The sequence below is a fragment of the Fistularia commersonii genome, chromosome 16, assembly GCF_037954325.1.
Source record: "Fistularia commersonii isolate RoL2024-O1a breed Wild chromosome 16, RoL_Fcom_v1.0, whole genome shotgun sequence".
In the NCBI taxonomy this organism is placed as follows: Eukaryota; Metazoa; Chordata; class Actinopteri; order Syngnathiformes; family Fistulariidae; genus Fistularia; species Fistularia commersonii.
In genome coordinates, this window is record NC_141299.1 from 13782984 (window position 1) to 13802566 (window position 19583).

At 38.8% G+C, this 19583-nt stretch overlaps 2 protein-coding genes across 5 annotated transcripts in view; one reads left to right on the forward strand and one right to left on the reverse strand.

Annotated features, from left to right (window-relative positions):
- Window positions 1–348: 348 nt before the first annotated feature.
- LOC147226017 (uncharacterized) lies at window positions 349–7981 on the reverse strand. Of its 2 annotated transcripts, none has more exons than XM_086162535.1 (12): window positions 7643–7981; window positions 6277–6410; window positions 3530–3639; window positions 2914–3003; window positions 2779–2825; window positions 2553–2686; window positions 2261–2342; window positions 2056–2169; window positions 1730–1819; window positions 1515–1586; window positions 1271–1439; window positions 349–1187 (listed from the first exon to the last, which is right to left on the reverse strand). In XM_086162535.1, exons 1-12 carry the CDS (start codon window positions 7762–7764, stop codon window positions 984–986), a joined length of 1368 nt encoding a protein of 455 aa, XP_086018661.1. In that variant the 5' UTR covers window positions 7765–7981; the 3' UTR covers window positions 349–983. The 2 variants fall into 2 exon arrangements, with proteins under 2 accessions (XP_086018661.1, XP_086018662.1); XM_086162536.1 differs by lacking the exon at window positions 7643–7981 and adding an exon at window positions 6644–6661 and having other exon boundaries at window positions 6277–6367.
- A 451-nt stretch (window positions 7982–8432) lies between these two features.
- Window positions 8433–19583, forward strand: part of xxylt1 (xyloside xylosyltransferase 1) — a 57960-nt gene continuing 46809 nt past the window's right edge. For all 3 annotated transcript variants that reach the window (XM_086162143.1, XM_086162141.1, XM_086162140.1), the window contains exons 1-5: window positions 8433–8540; window positions 8844–8909; window positions 9716–10348; window positions 13987–14134; window positions 19341–19473. In XM_086162143.1, the coding sequence (XP_086018269.1) occupies window positions 9815–10348; window positions 13987–14134; window positions 19341–19473 (815 nt within the window). In that variant the 5' untranslated portion in view covers window positions 8433–8540; window positions 8844–8909; window positions 9716–9814. The remainder of the gene's footprint in view (window positions 8541–8843; window positions 8910–9715; window positions 10349–13986; window positions 14135–19340; window positions 19474–19583) is intronic.

The window sequence follows — 19583 nt, forward strand, 5'->3', positions numbered from 1 at the left end:
AAATGTAACTATGAAATCTAGTATGTTGCTAGAAACTTGAAAACTACAAGCAATAGTCTCCATGTTTGTTTACTATTTTATTGAATTAAGCCATTCACTGCCCCCCATATGAATAACTTATTCTTTAAATTTGTTACTGCAGAAAGTGCATCAGTCTCTTTCAGGCAAAGTTTGCAGAAGTTATTCGCTTGCTGTTGTGTGCAGAAAAATTGGAGACAGAGTCTGACCCGGAGTCTGTCACAAATCAATTACCATCTAATGTCCTTATTACTCGTTAAATCATATGTTGTTACACTTTCATCCATATAAACACTTTCACTATACAAACTTTACATTTTTAGGCTTCCAATGAAGATTCCCATCTTTATTGAGAGGGCGGAAAAAAAAAGTTGACTTGTGACACTTACATAAACATGACAAGTAAATACAGTTTAGTTTTATTAGTTTCCTTTAGGAAAATCTATATCAGACCATGTTTTTCATTTCAACGACACGTTTGAATCTAAGAGTGTACACTTAAAGGATTGTAAATAGAAGGGAATGCTGTAACATGACAGGGGTGTGTGTGACAGCTACAGCAGAAAGGATTCAACCAAAACAAAAAGAAGCTGATCTACCTAATGAGTAAATTACAGTTTGGATGAGGAAAGCACTCGGTCCTGACTAGGATTTACACGGAAGAGAATCTCACTGGAAACTCCAGTGCATTCTACTGCCAGGATGACAGAAGTCCAACACAAAAGCAACTAAAAGAATTAATAAAAAGAGGAATACAGCGATGACCATTTAAAACCACACCTCCTGGTTAGGTTTGTTTTTGTTGTTTCAATCTGTGTGTGAGGGCTGAATTGTCATTATTCTCCTGCTGCACCCTTTTCCTTCCAACATGTTTACAGTCAAGACAATACATTTAAGTTTGAGTGATCAGGCACAGACTTCGTTGCCTATATTAAAAATATAAAAAGGACAGTGAGGAGGTGAACTTAGTCGCTCATCTCCATGTCTTCCTGCTGATGATCATCTCCATTCAGTTTGGACCTTTTGGGGACTTGGCTCTCAACTCGCTCAGTCTCCTGAACTTTAGCAGATGAGGCAGAGTCAGAGTCGCTCTTCCTTTCCTCGTCCTCTTCCTCCTCTTCTTTTTCGCTGTCATAACCCTGCTCTTCTTCGTCATAATCCCGTGTCACCTGTCCAAAAACAGATCGGCCAACGGTTAAAGACTTACAAGTCTTGAGATCGCTTTATCAAGACTTGAAATTTCCACACAAACCTTCACATCTCCTTTCTCGCTGTCAGACTTCCGATCTCTTTCCTTGTCTTTGCTCTTCTTCTTACTCGCAGATCGTTCTCTTTCTTCTCTGTTTCTGTCCCTTTCCTCCCTTCGCTCTTTGTCCCGCTCCTTTTCACGTTCCTTGTCCTTCTTTTTCTCTTTCTTGTGTCTGCAAACATTAAAATGAATTATCTTCGGATCTCAGAAATATTAAAATTGTGTGCCGATCAAATTTACAACTCACCGTCTTGGTGATGGAGACCTGGTTGGCTTCCTCCTGGGAGAGCGAGACGCACTGCGACTCCGTCTATGCCTCCTAGGCAGTAATGAATTTAGAAAAATAAATAAAAAGTAAATATTCAATGGTACTTTTCTAGAGGGGAAGGCATTTAAGGGAAATTTAAACAAAAATTATACACAAAGTGTCTCGATGACATGAATTTTCCAATAATCTGTTACCTGTTGATGCTGCGGGACCTCCTTGCACTGCTGTAGCTTTTGGGTGGAGTCTTTGACCTTTTCTTTGACTTCTCCTCCTTCCTCCGATCCCTGTATAGAACAGCAAAGTAAACACTAATGGGAAACCTTTGCAACGAAGGGTACAAGCAGCAAGCAAGGTTTCTTTGAAGAGTGAAGTGGAGGTTCAATGATTATCTTAGAAAAGACAGTTAAAGGCTATTTTTACTGCATTTGCATTAGCCAACCCAGACACCAAAAAAACCCTCAGAGAAGCTTCAATATAACCTGTCTGCTCAGAAATGTGAGACAGATGGAGAAATATTCACCTGGATCTACTGCGACGGCTTCTATCTCTGGAGTGGGATCTCCTCCTTCTTGGGCTCTTGGACCTCCTCCTATTCCTCGAATGAGACCTTCGCCGGGACCTGCTTTTTGACCGCCTGCCAGGATAAGAAAATACAACTCAGTGGCAATCGGCATTGCTTTTGTAAGGTGACATTCAAAAATAAACGGCAGAGAATGTGTATGCACCTGTGCCTCGAACGAGATCTGGATCTTCGGCGCCTTGAACGTGAACGGGACCGGGAATGCTTGCGCTTGTCATCTTTCTTGCCTGAGAAAAACACGAGAGTTACATGAATGGCAAAAAATAACATTCTTGCTCACAGAAATAACATGTTGCAAGTAATACTTTATTTTCATGAATAATTATTATTTAAACAAATCAACTACTTATGTTTTCAACAAATATTAAAGATGTTAATGTGCTTTGCGGGACAGATAAATGACCCAGGCCACAGTCAATGACACAGATAGAACTCACTTCCTGGTTCAATGGCTGCAGAAATGAGGGACTGGGCCTCACGGACTCGCTTCATGGCCTCTTCGATTTCCTTGTTGGAGGCGTCACTCTTCAGGCCTGGATTCAAGTTCAATCCAGCTGCAAGTGGATTCAGTCTGCAAGAACCATGAATCAAAGCAAATGTTTCCACATTATTAACAAGTTGGAGTTAGACGAATAAACTGAGGTAATCTGTATCAAAACATACTTGGGGTCCATTGACTGCATTAGCTTCAGGAAGTCTGCAGAAAGTGCCTGAGAGAAACAAATGTGACATTTAGATCAACCTGAAATGGGGTTTGAGAATCGTGTGGTACAGAGTCAAACATGATCCAGCCCTCACCTGAGGGTTCATGTTGGGTCCTGGCATTCCCATGGCAGCCATCTGTTCCATGTTGGGTGCTCCGAGCCCTCCGAATGGAGTTCCTCCCATCTGAAATGGCAAAAGACAATGAATGAAATAGACATGGACATGGGGATGTGTGGCGTGACCACGTCAAGGCTGACTCACAGTCTTAGAAACACACATGGCAGCAAAAAAAAAAAAAAAAAAAAAAAAAAAAAAAAAAAATGCTACAATGGCTATTTTTTTTATTTTACACAATAGGGCTGAAATATTAACTTTGCAGTAAACTGGTAAAACACAAGTTTTTTTTGGTGTTGCCATGTTACAGCCAAGAAGGCCTGGCTGAAAAGGAAATTTTACTTGTCTTATCTTAATTGTAAGTGCCTGCAGCACGTGCAACTTAAGTATGAAAGGCACCATCCGAAAGAGTTTGTTACAGAGCTTTCTGGTAGGTTTGCCGTACAAAGAGGGACTGGCACTTTGAGGAAACCCTGCTTAAGTCACAGCTTTAACTTATATTTGGTGCCTGCCATAACTGATAACTTGAAGTGAAGCAAGATGGATCCTTGAGAGCTCTAGTAGATCCTGCAATAAATCAGTATCAAACACTCACCGATGCCAAAGGATTGGGTGTTGGAAGAAGGCCTCCCCCGGGCATCATTCCTGCCACAGCGTTAGCTGGAGCCAGCAGCGACATTGCTTTAGACTCATCAGGAATGACTCCTGGAGAAAAATGACAGCATTTCAGTACATGCTTTGAGCAAAACTCGACAACACTCAGACAAGACTTGCAGACAAGCCACCTCAGTCTAACTACTCTGTAAAAAAATACTGAAAATCCACTTTTTGTCTTGTCTGTAAATCTTGATCGCTGACTTTTTGGTCAAAGTACGATTGTAGGATTAGCAGCTATGAGTTGAAAGAAAAAAAAAAAAGAAAAAAAAGAATCACAATACACACTGTGGTCAACACTGCCAAGATTTTATCACCTGTACTTGTTTTTTAAGTCATGAACCAAACGTAAGCAAACACAGCCAGTTGTCCCGTGGGATGTGCTCTCAACTTTCATTAGATGTTTTATGAACAAGCGACTCGCGCCGGCTGCTTCGCTATAAAGCACACAAAAACATTGAGATACAGAAAACAAAGTTCATGATTTGGGGTGTAGACAAAGGGGAACATTTCAACATCACTTACCATTACCAATACAAAAACAGAAAAGGTTTAATCATATTACCTTTTCTGGGCTTTTGTTGGTTGATGGTCATTACTTTGTACAATCCCACCCAAAAAAACATCAATAACTTACTTGGCAACCAGATAATGAACTGAAAATATATATAGATGATCCAAGTATGCCAACAGCAATAAACAATCTCAGATCTAAACTGCACTAAACATTTATAAAGGCTTTTGCCAGCAAAAGTCATGATACAATCATTAAATGTGCCCAAAGCTGAAGAAAAAAACCAAACAGTAAAATCAAAGGGAAATCTTATAGAGAAGATCATCCATGGTTGTGCAATCTGAAAGCAGGCTAGATTTTTATCTGACATTTTTATATTTTAAGGAGACATGCACGCACACGTGCAGCACGCGCACACACACACGCACACACACACACACAACAGAAAAGACACTTGAGAAACAGGATAAGGCTGCAGAAGACAAAACTGTTGGTGGCATTTTCAGCAGGGCCTGGTATATAGGGCTGGCTGAACCAGGAAAAAGAACTGTAAAACACAACAACAAAAGAAACACCACTGTTAAACGTGAGATTCACTCAACCCTAGCAGTCATGTGTGGAAAGGGTCAATAAAAAAAAAAAACAAAAAGCATTTTCCGAAAACATCAACCCGATTTGACTAATTGCTTTTGTGTTAGTTAAAAAAAAAAATTAAAAATGCAAAAAATTGTGGGACTCCAAATAAAATTTATTCATAATCTATTTTCAGGCTTTTGTACACTTAGCAGAATAAGCCATAGGGAGTTTGTGAGCTTATCAAGATTTCAAAATATTCTTCTAAGTGTCCACAAATCCAAAAAATATTGGTAGACACACAACTTTAAAACCACCTTTAAATGTACAGCTGATTATTTGTCTAAAGCTGCATTCTTAATGCTTTTTCAGGGAATTACCTGATCAATGTTGGCCGACTGATCTGCCAGTATCAAAGCCTTTAGTTATGTAATTTGTATTATTAGGCAACACTGTAAAAAAAAAATTCTATATATCTTCAGTTTTTGTATAGTCTCACGGATTGATGGTGAGCATTAAGGGAATAAGGCTTGACAGTTGACCTACGATATACCCAACGCAAATATTTAGTTTAATGATACTGCTTTACGTCTCCCTTGTTGCATACTTAGTCACTCTTTCACTCACTTAGGTCTTTAAAACTCAAACTTGGATCTTTACCTCTGTATTAAGTGGTACTGTGATGCCCGTCACTTATTAACATCTTCACTTGTGCAAAAAAACAACTGGCTACAACAATCTATTGAATGTCCCAAATTCCCCCCATTCCTTCAACGGGCATGAGCCCAACATCAGACCAACATTTTGGGTAGTTAAAAAAATTTGAAAATAAAAAATAGAGCATAGTCTAGCGAGGGCTTTCAATGCCATCTAGAAAAGGGCCACCTGAAACACTTGACAGTTGGTTGCTGGAATGTGTGGTCATGAGTAAAAATAACAATAACTTGCAACTAGATTCTACGTTTTGCCCAATGAATGAGCTCCTTTTAGCCTCGAAACTTATCTGATAGATATGTACAGGGCATGCCAAGGTCAACGCATGCTTAACTATTGTTATAGTTTATTTTGAAACAAGTAAATCCTGTTGATGTGTGGAATTGAGCTAACACAGTACCCTTTCTTCTATCCCCTCATTTGGTTTAAGAGTTGTGTGTTTTTTTTTTTTGTTTTTGTTTTTTTACTTTTCAGATAGAGACCTTGAACAGAGAAAAAAGTAAAGAGTTAATATTTTACAGCTGAACGAGAGAGAGAAGGGGCTTGCAAGCCTGGTGCCATTATTTTTTCTAATCTCCTGATGGCAGCAGAGGACCACTTTCAGCCAGCAAGGAATGGGGCTCTCTGCAAATGACTTGTCCACTATGAAAACCACAACACAAATAACAGAGAGAGAGGTTTACAGCTAGATTGTCAGACATGGACATAAATGTACATTTCCCATTTACATGCCTTATAATGTCAATAACTGACAAAGTTAGCTAACTTTCTCTGTCAGGCAAACTCACAATGGCTCAGGTAATTTTACAATTCTAAATGTACCTACAGATTGTGATGTACGGTCAGAGAAGGCCATGTGAGGGACAAAAGAGCAAAAAGACACCCACCTTCAGCGAATGGGACCACGATTAAGGCTCTGTCCACAAAGACGGTGTTCGTCAGGTGTTGGGAGACCCCCACCGATTCAGGCTCATGGAACTTTACAAAACAGACACGTGAAGTCACAGGCAAGGGAGAGTCACTGGAAGAAAATATAGACATGTTGTGCAAAGGATACAAACAATGCAAAACCAAACCTAAGGTCTGGGTCCTCAGGGACCACAATGTCTACAGCAAATTATGAGCCATTCGGCCTCTACTGCTCCACCCCAGTGATTGAACTATAAATGCATAATCTTGAAATAAACAAAAAGCATAACATTTAACACAAATTGTGAGAATCACAGATATGCTGCCAATCACGCATGTTTTCACCATTTATTTTCCCCACTGCTTGCTTCAACTGCATTCTTATCTTGCCTGAAAGGCACTCTTTGGTGTCCTACCTGCAGAGTGGGCCAGGTGTTACTCCAGAGAAAAAAAAATACAAAGCAGACAAGAATTATTTTGTTCAATATTCAAAGTGAAAATTGGTGCTTCAACTAATGGCAAATGGGCCAAACCAAGCTTAAAGATGAAGCACCATGGAGGCCAGACTAGTGGTCACATCACCTCATTCATAATATATAAAGGACCTGCTCCTGCTGATTGTCACATCCAAAATCAATGATGTGACCCTGTCATCCATAAACTGATTCAAATTATTATAAAAAGAATAGTTGAATGTCAGGAAAATGACAATCACATTAGAGTTTCATTCAGCACAACTGTTGATGACATTGACTGTGTTTTTCCATAGATTGCCCAAAACCGAATAATTCAACATCATGGCCACTTGATCTGCATTTTTTTTTTTGATAGAAGCATTCGGATATTGAAAACTTGGAAAATCCAATACAGGAGCAAATTAATTTGAGTAGATCGTGTCATCGTACAAGCTGGGGTCAGAGCGATAGAGTGGATACTGAAACAAATACACTTTATCTAGAGATGTACAAGTGCAGATGTACATTTAACAAGTGTGACATATTTTAAAGCAGTTAAGGGATACAATTTGACCTATATTCAGAAAGCATGATAAAACAGCGTGTTTTGAAATATAATTTTGGATTTTCAATTCGAGTACAGTATTTATCATACGCTTATTGGGGACTCGAACTCTGTGTTGGTAAGTCAAAAGATAAACACAACAGAAGCGGCCATCATGCTGATTCGCTGCAGCATCCGCTCAAAACAGGACGCGGGCAAACTTTAGCATTAGCTTCCCTTGAGGCCTAGTCCGGGGTAACGTTAAAGGCCTTGGGAGGAGGCCGGTGAGAGCAGCGACGGCCAGGCAAGACTTCGTTTTGCTGGGACTTTCCTTACAATACTCACTCAGGTGGAAACAGTTTGAGCTCTTCTATATTCCCGAGGAATCCGAACAGAGTCCTCATTTGTTCCGAGGTGGTGCTCGGGGAGACGTTTGTCACCTGAATGACGTGCGTGTTAGAATTCATTTTCACCTAGGCTAAGCAAGCTAGCTAGCTAGCTAGCAGTACGCCAGCACGTGCCTGAACCAAAAGCAAAAAAAAAGATGCGCAGTGAAATGTTGACGAGGAAAACAAAAACTAGGCAAATACAAAAATCTGCATATCTGCTTTAAATAGAACGCCAATAAATGAAGCGACAATGCAAACGGACTACCGTGCGCAAAGTACAATGCCGCTGCAGAAAATGTCGTAAGACATGGATGGTGCATTAAGGCGCCGCTAATAAAGTTACAATTTATGATACATATCAGTCAGTTACGCCTAATCAAAACGACTTTTTGTGATAATTGTTGGAAACTCACCTTCCACTTTAATCTAACAAAAATGACTAAGCTCAATCTTGTAAAATATTACTATAATTTCAGCACCATTAGTTGAATTAGCTTATAAGATAGCACGGAATTGAAGGTTCGTTCGTGGCAAAACTGTTAAAATTGCACAGAGGACAGGAAGCAAGGCATGTTTGTTTCGATTTGGGGTGTTGTTTAATGTCGTTGTGTTGCCCTTTTGGAGAGAAGGGTGTGAGTGCTCGTGTTTGGGCAGATGTTTTTTATTTTTTCCATGATTTTCCTGAATGCATCATGACTCGGAATACGGCTAATGCGGAGTGGGTGTGGTCAAGTTGTGTCACCGTGCCCGCCTGCTAGCTTGTGGCTTCCTCTGCAACTCCTAACTCCTAATGTCTGCTCTCCCTCGGGATGACACAGTCTTGAAAACACTACGGCTTCTTAAATACCATCAAGGTATGGAATTGTACAATAGTAATTAAAGAAATGTTTGATGGTCCTTCGACTCTTATTTATATTAAAACACAAAGTCGGGAAACGCCGCGACCTACATCTAAGCGTGGCTAGCTAACTAGCATCCCTTGCAGGCATCTTGTCAACAGGTTGCAGCAGACTTGAGTGATCTCCTCTATTCACCACTGTGTGGTTTTGCTCCCACTCTGATCGTAATAATGTAACAGTGTCGACAAGTTAATCTCTGTGTCTAGTGTATAAAAAAAACACATCACGTCTTCAATTAATCGATTCATTTACCCCCAGGCAGGCAAATGTCCAGACAACCTGTCAAACTGATACTACGGGCAGCCACGTCATGACACCAAAAAGGTAAATGGGCGTGAAATGGCAAATTTTAATTTTGTTAAGTTGTTATAAGACTCTCCTCCCGTCTGTCTAAAAAAATACATATTTATTGGTGTGTTGTTGGTGCCCCCTTACCCATTTACAGTATTTTCAATTGTTTATTTAATTGTAATTTTGAAATGTGTGACACAGTCAAGCCAGAATAAGAGAATATATGCTAATTAGAATTTTGTCAACATTTACAGTAAAAGAAAATCAATAAATGGAATGGCTCATGTGAAAAATTATTACGGAAAAAATAATTAGAAGCACTGGAATTAAGTAAAACAAATACCATATCTCTCAGGGTCACAAGGGATGCAGGAGCCAATTCCAGCTATTCCATCAGGCTTATGAAAATATATTGATAAAAAAGAACAAAAAAGTAATTTGACTGTGTCTTAAATAGCTGAGTGAGAGAGGGAAAGGACCGGAAAACATCAGCTCTGTGACCTTTTTGTTTTTCTTTGTAACTTTTGTAGTAATTTGAATATAGATTCAAACAACCTATAATTTTCTTTGGCTTTAGATTTAGATATTAAATTATATTTTGTTCCCGTCAAACAGAAAATCTTCTACAATTCTGTATAGTCAAACAGACAGTAGGTGGCACTAAACCAAAGTTGTTGTTTTTTTTCTATTTTTAATTTTTATGCTTTTATGTGCTTTTACTAAAAATGTAAAGTGTGTCATTTTATGAGTCACTTACTATCCAGGTGGCATTCTGGTTTAATTTCTATACCATTGAAATTAACTTCCTGACTACTTTAGTGTGTGTTTGTGTTTTGCAGGGAAATGATGACCACCAATAACAAATGACCTTCAACCAGAAAGACACAATGGCTTGTTGGCCTTTTCAGTCACTTGTCTCATGACAAGAAAATGCAGATATGGGCCTTTTCAGATTGACAGTAAGAATCATGGGTAGGATCAGTACTTTCAGGTCCTATCAGTTTGTCCTTCTTCTGGCTGCTGCACTTGCAGTTGTAGCTTTTTATTACTTTGGCTCAGAGAAGCAGAACTTCTCCAGCACTACAAAGAGGATTAAGCAGACACAGGCGAACCATAACACCAACAGGAATGATGCAGACCTGACTTTAGACACTAAGCCTTCAAACCTTGCAGAATCTGAAGAGGAGGAGGAGGGAGTAGATGTAAGGGGAGGTAATAAAAGCTTTAGATCCAGGCAGAGTGAGATTCAGGGATTTGATCAACACTACCATTTACTGATGATGTTCACCAAAGTAGACAAAAGCCGGAGCCTGCAGGACAAGTTCAGGGTGGCCATGTTATCTTTGGTGAGGCATGGACGTTTTCTTGAAGGAGAAGTGCTGGTGCTTAACTTTGTGAGTGATCAGGCAAGTCAAGAGCTCGGAGAGAAGATGCTGAAGGATTTTTTTGTGGATGCCACCTTCAAGTATAAGGTAGGGCCTGTTATTCATTAACTATTTTTTACTATTTTCCAATTGTACTTCTTGACAAGAATTCTGAAATGATTGGTTTGTTTTGTTGTGTTGCTGTAATTTTGAATCACACTTTGTAATTATGCTTTTTTTTTTGTATTTTGCCCCCCTTTCCCTTATAGTAATGTGGTGTCAGTCCTTTCCAAGAGCTACAATAGCATCTGAGCTCTGCACCATGAAATAATGAACATGTTTTTTTTTTTTAGTTTCTATCTCTTCATTTGTTTTTACCTTTATTTAAAAAAAAAACATGTTTTTATTCTTGCCTCTACTGCTTGTCCTGCGGTCAGTGTCTTGTGGTGGTTGGTGCCTATCCCAGCTGTCATTGGGCACGAGGCAGGGTTCACCCTGAACCAGTCACCAGCCGATCACCAGGCCACATATAGAGACATATCCATTCACTCGTCATATAGAGAGATACAACCAATAATTCTCTCATTGACATTTTTGGGCAGTTTAGGGTCTCTAGTTAATCTGCTGTGTAAAAACATACAGCACAGTGGAGGAAAACCAGAGTAACTGATATAGGCACAGGGAGAATATGCAAAATCCCCACAAGCCACATGATGACCTCAGTCAGAATTTAACAGGGAAAGTTAAATGAAATTTTGACAATGCAAAATATATGACAAAGTGTGGGAAAATACATTCATTTGAAATTCATCTTTGAAATTTGAAATAATTTACCAGACATGCTTTTCATTGATTTTACAGTTTTAAATGAGCTAGTCAGCTACGTTGAATAGTATGGAAAAAGTCCAAATTGACTTTTGAGCTTTTTTTTTTTTCCATACATTATTATCATTATTATCAACTTTTCAGAAACATTAGTTTTTGGCTGGCGCAGTGGTTAGCACTTCAGCCTCACAGGATGAGGGGCCCTGGTCTGATTCCGATAGGGGACCTTTCTGTGTGGAGTTTGCATGTTCTCCTCGTGTCTGAGTGGGTTTCTTCTGCGTTCTCCGGGTTCCTCCCACAGTCCAAATACATGCAGCAGGTTAATTACAAAAAATTGGGAATATTTCTGTGAGTGAGTGAGTGAGTGAGTGAGTGAGTGAGTGAGTGAGTGAGTGAGTGAGTGAGTGAGTGAGTGAGTGTTGTCTGTCTGTATATGTGGCCCTGCGATTGACTGGCGACCAGTCCATGGTGTACCCCGCCTCTTGCCCGATGACAGCTGAGATAGGTGCCAGCATCCCCCGCGACTCTGAGTGTGGGGTAAGCGTCGGACAATGGATGGATGAGTGGATCGTTTTGTGTTGTTTTTGATTTTACACAAGGGGGCAGTGTTGGCCTTCCAGACTCATCCCTCTGATGTGGGGCTATTCCTCCCTGACTTTGTCTCTTTGCCAGAAGCAAAGATTGTGTTTTCTCTTCATGGTCTCTGAGCCTCAAGCAGTGTTTTTCATGATTTGTATTCTCCATAGGGCAAAACATCCTAAATTTGCACAAAAATTACATATTTCATACCAGTTCCTTGCCCTTTACTTCCAGTTTAGTCTCACTATCCAGAGCATCCGGAGTGGAAGGATCCCGTGTCTGCTGTGGCTTGGACTATAATTGAAGAGTATCACTTCATCATCAATTTTGGGATCTGTTTTACAGATTTTAACCCCATATAAAGATTTATGGGCATAGTGAGAGAGAATATGAAGGTAGTTGGTGTGAGAGAGGGGGATACAGAGAGTAGGGTTAGATGGAGAAGTTTGATTCGCTGTGGTGACCCCTGAAGGGAAAAGCCAAAGGGAGAAGAAGAAGAAGATGAAGTGTCTCTCACTCTACTTAAATCTACAGAGGCTGAATAGTTTTATTCACAATTATGCACTATTTAAAAATGTTTTGTTGTGAAGAATTAACGTGCAATGACCTGTGAATGAATGCCTGAGTGCATGATAATATATGTCAAGCACTGATTCAACAGTCCCTATTTTGATATACAGCAGAAACAAAAAAACATACATTTTTTTGGTTCAAAGCTAAATTAACCACAACATGCAATTTTCCAATGCATACAGGAGTAACTCTAAGCACACCACACCTTGAGTGTTGAACTTGTAAATAGAAACGTTCAGACGGCAGTCACAGTTTGGCTTCAACAACTTAAAAGCCTTGTAATTGTTGAATGATCCAAAAGGTTTGTTCTGATACACTTTGGACCTGTAAGTTGTGACCAAACATCATTCAACTCCAGCAGCCCACCAAAGTACTGCAAAGTTATGTAGGTGACAATGCCCATCCATTTATGAGTGCTCTGTAGCAAACCCTTTAATCGAAATTTTCAGCAGCATAACATGCCATACAATACTCTTTGACTTTGACATGGATATGAGTTGACTGTACTGAGATGGCACCCACAGACCAGAGGTCTCAATCAGACCTGAAAAAAAAACTTCCAAAATTGTAATCTTCTTCTTCTTTCGGCTTTTCCCGTCAGGGGTCGCCACAGCGAGTCAACTTTCTCCATCTAACCCGATTATTCGTATCCTCCTCTCTCACACCAACTACCTTCATATCTTCTCTCACTACGTCCATAAATTTTCTCTTTGGTCTTCTGATGGGGATAATTTAGTCCTAGCAATGCTTTGAAGATAAACAGCTGGTATTAATAGATGATGGCAATGTTTACAACCATTGTAAGGAAAAGTTTCAGGGAAAGGGAAACTTTCAAGAATATGGATGTTTTTCTTTTCCTCGAAAGTTTGTACATCAACCAAATTCAAGGAATCTAAGAAATGTCCAAACTGCAAACTGTGCATGCCAACTATTGCCCCACTGTTTGTATATAATTTCAGACAGCTGGGTTTAAGTATGGTTTTAGGATAATGAATAATGAAATGTTGTGCTTTTATTGCCAAATGATTTTAGCCAGTGTCTCCACTGACATGCTCAAACTCACTCTCATAGAAATCACTGCTAAAGTCACAGATTGGACTGGGACTCCCCAGGGGTGGACTGAAGCAGTGGAAAGTATACATGTTGACATCCTTGTCTGCTCGTGGCTGGCATCATTTCAGTTAATTATTCAGCGAAGAGTGGTTATAAAAGAAATGTTGGCTCCATCACCTTCCAGCAAATCTGATGAGCCACTTATTAATTTCCACAAATGGCCTGCAGAGTCCCATTACCCAGAGGCTATGCTCATTATCTCTGACCATCACTTACACATGCCACATGGTTCAAGCCATTTAGACCATTTTAACAGTGATTGTGTATTATTAGATGCCAATGGCAACAGGATTTTTTTGTAATGTTTCCGTCCTCTGGAAATGTTCAAATTCTTATTTTTGTACACCATTTGTGAGAATCTGATAGATATCAGCCCTGAAATTAGTGATTTTTTTTTTTTTTTGTAAATAAACTCTTAATCTATGTTTTTGACACATGCTTCACTGCAGCAAGTACTCTATAAGTATTTAAAGATGTGCTTGACCCTCATATGGGTTAATGAAAATGTCATGATAATGGTCTGCCGTATGACCTGCACAGGATCAAGTAATATGACATTTCACCAGACCATTTAATACCAGGGAAAATGACCAGAACAAATAACATTGAAATATTTAACAATACAGCTCACCATAGAATATATTGTATCTATGCAGGTGGTGTTCCACGATGTGGTGGCCCTCACAGAGAAGCTGTTCCCCATTGTAGAGGCCATGCAGAAACACTTCAGTGCTGGATCTGGAGCTTACTACAGTGACTCGATTTTCTTCCTGTCTGTAGCCATGCACCATATCATGCCTAAAAGTAAGATTTTTTTTTTTTTTTTTTAATGTTTTGTTATTTTACTAATGAGTGTATTCATAAAATCCTTGACAGACGAGAGTGTTTGAAATATATCGCAGGTACAAAAGTTCAACTGTAGAAAAGAACACTTCTGCAACGCATAATGGTGGGTAATGGTGGGGTGACGTATTTGTGTAGTCCGTCACATTGTAGCAGCAGGAAGAGTGCTTGACAAGCCCTGAATAATCATTTCAAGAAATGAATTGGAACTCTGTGATTTGTATCGTTTGTAATTAAGTGGTATTCACTGTTCATTAATGTTGTGTTTTCAAAATGTACCTTGATTATTTATTGTAAATAATCTTTCCAACAATTAATTCTTTTTTTTTTTTTTTTTTTGCAAATGTCCATGTATTTGCCTATTGTTTCAAGGAATGATGACACCCTAACATTGTAATCTTCTCAGGTTTTTAATGGGTTGACTTAGTGCAGTAATGTGAGCACAGAATTTGCATTTCAACCCAAGTGGACCAAATAGCTCTACTGGCAGTAGAGCTATTTGGGGTTGTCCCATTCGTTTGCAAGATTTTTCCTGGATTAAACTCCATTCACAAAGCATTAGCTATGTTGGTCTTTTAGCTGTGATACACAGTCCACTAATCAGTGCCCCCATCCTGTTTTAGTTAAACATGCAGTCATTTTTTTTAAGATTGGGATGCAGTCCATGTCCTTAGACTTTTCATACTGCTTCATTAAATTCTGGTAAAACAGAAACACAATTTCAATGATGATATTGATAAGAATTAATATAATCAATAAAATGTATTTATAGTGCAATTTTAATCAAAATCCTGTACCAATGAGAAGAGATAAGTGGAGAACATGAAAAAAAAGTCCCACATTCACTCATTTATTCCACCTATCCTGTAATGACATACACAATGGAGCTTCAGTTAACCTACTCCCTATTTTTGCACTGATTAGTATTTAGATGAAGTGACATCCATGTTGCCTGATACATGTTCAGACAACAGGTTCAAATGTTCACTTCTTTATCTCAGCACTGCTTCTGTGCAGGTGGACAAGGTAGGCCTGGTAGATAGTTAAAAGGCAGTGGAGGCCCAAGAGAGCTGTTTTGCCTCATTCCAGTGTCCATGGTGTTGGTGGTAACTGTTGGAAGGGGCATCCACTGTTTTTGTTGTGGTTCATTTTGGTGGAATTACTGCATTAGCTGTTGCTTCACGAATGCTTTAGTAGTGTGATATGCTTTAGGAGCATGTCACACGATACAGCTGATTTGTCTGTCTGTAGCAAATTTGTTTTCCACAGTCAAAGGAAATTCACATAAACCATGAAGATATTTTATGGAAAAATTACCCTCTCATTCTCATTGATGTTCAGCAGTGGCTGTGAATTAGAGTTGTTTGATAAAAATAATTGAAACAAAACACCTAAGAATTGCAGAGTAATGAGTCTTTAGTAATGACATATCCCCTCAGAAAAGGTGACATCTATATTACACTCTTTATTTTCCGACTAATGTTCCATTTGGACGTTTTTTTCTCCATATCTCTGACACCCCGAATCACTATTCAAACATGCCAGCACTCTTCAATATTATGTAGTTGATTGTAGTCAGTTATGGGGACTCATTTGTGAAAATATAAGCGCGTGGATCAGATTCAAAGAAAAAGTGGTTCAGTTTTACACAAAGGACATCATATTATGCTGCCTACAGATATGCATTTCAACAGAAAATCTTTTCATTCTGTGAAAACATTGAAAGATACAAAAGGGAGATGATCAAAGCAAAGTAAAGTTGGAAGAAAGACTGTATGTTAAGAGATGAGGCAGTAAATAAGTGTTATAATCCAAATTTGAAAAGTACTTTAATACTGCAGCACCATGGTATGTTGGTATGAAAAGACAGTCTGAGTCGGGTGTTGCCTCCAGTAGAGCGATTCCATCATACTGAATATAAGATGGTTTTATGCAGGTACCATTAAATTGCAACTGTTATGGGTCTCATCAATATTATTGAAAACCTGATCCTTTCAGAAAGGAAAAAAAAACTAGCCTTTTGTAAGATGAGAAATTAACTGTAATTGATGCTTATATAAATACTATGCATCTTCTGTATTTGTTTTAGTTTCCATATATTAAAGTTTTGAAGCACCTTTAGGGAAAGACATATGTATAAAAGAACATGCCAGCAGACACACACCGGAAGCAGACGTCTTACATGGACATTCTTGCATACATGAATAAATTCATGCATGTACTATAAATAATTGCCATACAAAATTGATATTTACATATACTTCCAAAGCCCAGCATGTAATTCATGTTCCATATTTAGTTACCTCGCCTGCTAAATATGCAGGAATGTTTCCATTCTGTTTTAAAAGTATAATTATCCATTCAGAGCAATGGAGAGTGTGGAAAAGAGGTTAGGAAATGGGTTCAAACAGGTTGGAATGGCTAGAGAAAAATGTCAGGGTTAAAATGTGATAAAAGAGTCTCAGCCAGGAATGTGGAAAGGAAAAGTGTACTAGACATTGCTGAGACCAGCAACGCTGTTTGGCTCAGAGACAGTGGCATTGAGGAAAAGACAGGAAACAGAACTGGATGCTGCAGAGATGAAGATGTTTGCTAGGATGGATAGGATCAGGAATAAGCCCATCAGAGGGATAGCACATGTGAGGTGTTTTGGAGATAAGGTCAGAGAGGCCAGACCGAAATGGTTTGGTTAAATACAGAGGAGGGATATTGTTTATATTGGTAGAAGGAGGCTTAGGTTGGAGTCAGGCAGGAGGAAGGAGGCCCAGAGCAAGACCAAAGTGAAGATTTATGGATGTAGTGAAAGAGGACATGAAGTTAGTTACTTTTATCTGATCATTCCATCAATTTAATTTTTAGTACCATTCCAAACAGCCAGAATATTTGAGCATTCTCAAAAACATGAGTTTGTTCGGGTACAATATTACATTAAGCTTGTCAGGATCCTTCTTAGATTTGACACGCCAAGTTGTATATGGTTAGAATGGAAAAAAAAATTAAAAATAGATAGATAGATAAATAAATAAATAAACCATGATTTAAAAAAAAAACATTTTGTGTGTCCTGGTGTCTTTGACATTATTTGTCTCTCTACCTACTCTCAGGTGCTCATCTCAGTGAGTGGAGAGCAAATTTATTTTTTTATGTAGCACTGGCACAACTCACACACTGAATCTCATCATTCCAATATATATGTGCGTGTGTGTGTGTGTGTGTGTGTGTGTGTGTGTGTGTGTGTGTGTGTGTGTGTGTGTGTGTGTGTGTGTTAAAGTTAGATAAAAAAATAATTGTATTAATGGAAATTTCTTTTACCAAGGAATTGCAACTGGCTCAGGTTGTAAATGGAATACTCACAATGGGGCACAAAATATAAATTATCTTTTGTTGTTTAATTCAAGAGATTTCAAAAGCGCACACTGTTAAATGTACGGCAGACTAAGTAAGGGGAATGTTATTTCATGTGATTTGTTCTGGAAATGTTTCTTTCCTTGTAAATGGTTAAAAACAGAAGCACATTGACCCCAACAAATTGGCTGTAAGTGCTCACACCACGAATGACATTAGGGCTTAATGAAATTGACCCAGTTTCAAAATATGTGATGTTAGATAACAGATTCTCTATGGTTTTGTTTTTGTCTCTGAGTAGACGTGTAGTCATATGCAATCTGAGCATAGCCTCGAGAAATCTCTATTCATGTAACAACATTACTCATTAATGTACAGCGTTAAAACAGCTTGGCTGTGACCAGTAGGTTCCCAGGTGTGTGTAGGCTCAGTTGTAAAAACTCCTAGGGCTGCAGCAGTGCAACAGTTAACATACCATAATGAAAACAGTGACGGTAATTGTGCTGTTTCCATTTGCTTGTCAATGGCAGTGGAAAATAGGATCCAGATATGCAGTATATTCCATTTGGTCTATAGGTTCTACCCTTCAGGGTTACGAAGTCACATTTTTATGTCAGTATTTGCAAAAGAGCAGACCAAAGCTGCATTATTACCTCATATTATTTGCATATAAAATAACTGGCGCATACTCGGTCAGATATAGCTCTTACTATTTCCTTTGTTTCTTCTATTTTTTGCTGTTGATGCATACAATCCGGATGTCATGTGCTAAAATCAAACAGGCTTAAATGCCCACATTGCTATGCTCCACTTTCATCCTGTTAGATCTTTTTGTTGGGTCATTGTTCCAATATCAGATGTACCTCATCACAATGTTTTAACAATGTAAGACCCTCTTCCTGGTATACTCCCATTAGTTGAGCCAGTTAGTGAAAACACACTGTGCTGACTGCTTGGAGTTTATTCTTCGGAGCGTCTCTCTGTTGCCATTGCACATGAAGGCATTGTAATGGTCAGCTTCCTTGTTTGGAGAGCACAAAAAATGAGTTGTTGCTTTTTGCTGACTTGACATTTTCATTTTCATTTTTTTTTAGCATAAATCAGCATATTTCAGCCCTTGATGCTTTTTATACTGACTGCAATCCAAAGTTATATCATACTTTTTGCTTCATAATGTTGAAGGCTTAGACTTATTTTAATTCAATTACAAACACTTCATGATGAACTCTTGTGCCAATTGATTGGTCTTTTTGAAATAGATTTCAAAAGATAGGAATTTCTTGCTGCGTAGTTAGTTGATGGCTACTTTTTTCCAACTTTAAGGGATGACCAGGTATTAACATTTTAGTGACAAGCTCATCGTACCAGTTCATGCTGCTGCCGTCTGTATTTTTAGTTTTACTTGCCTGTTACTCCTTTTGAAATCTGTAAGGTTTTTAAAATGGTACATATATATGCTGTACATATATTTCAAAGACCTTGAGAAATCCATGATCTAATATTCTCACTGTAGCATCTTTAGTGTAGCCAATGACATCTCTAACATGACTTGTCTTCATGGGCTCTGCTTCTGTATAGTGTTTACTGGCAAGCAGGGGAGAAAGCAGGAGTAAAGTGAGGATGAGCATGTTCTATCAGATGCCCTGAAACTTCTTCAGAGCATTTGAAAGACATTGATCACGCCTTGCTTTGGGCGTGAACACACTTACAAGGCCAACCCCCTTTGACTAAAGTTAATCATCAAAATGCACTTGGTTTTATGGCCTCACATGTAAATATGTTTGTTTGTTCATGCGTTCATTTTGAGGTGTTCTTCTTTCAGGCCTCACACGCATAGTGCAGCTTGACCTGGACCTGAAGTACATGACCAACATCAGGGATCTTTTCCAAGAATTTGATCACTTCACTCCAGGAGCAGTACTAGGGATTGCCAGAGAGATGCAACCAGTCTACAGGTAGGCACATTACATCTGTCCACAGTCGAGAAATAAAAAAACAAAACAAACAAAGAAACGGAATTTCTCTTGAAAGTTCTTTGAGTTTTAACTGATTATACAGAGAACAC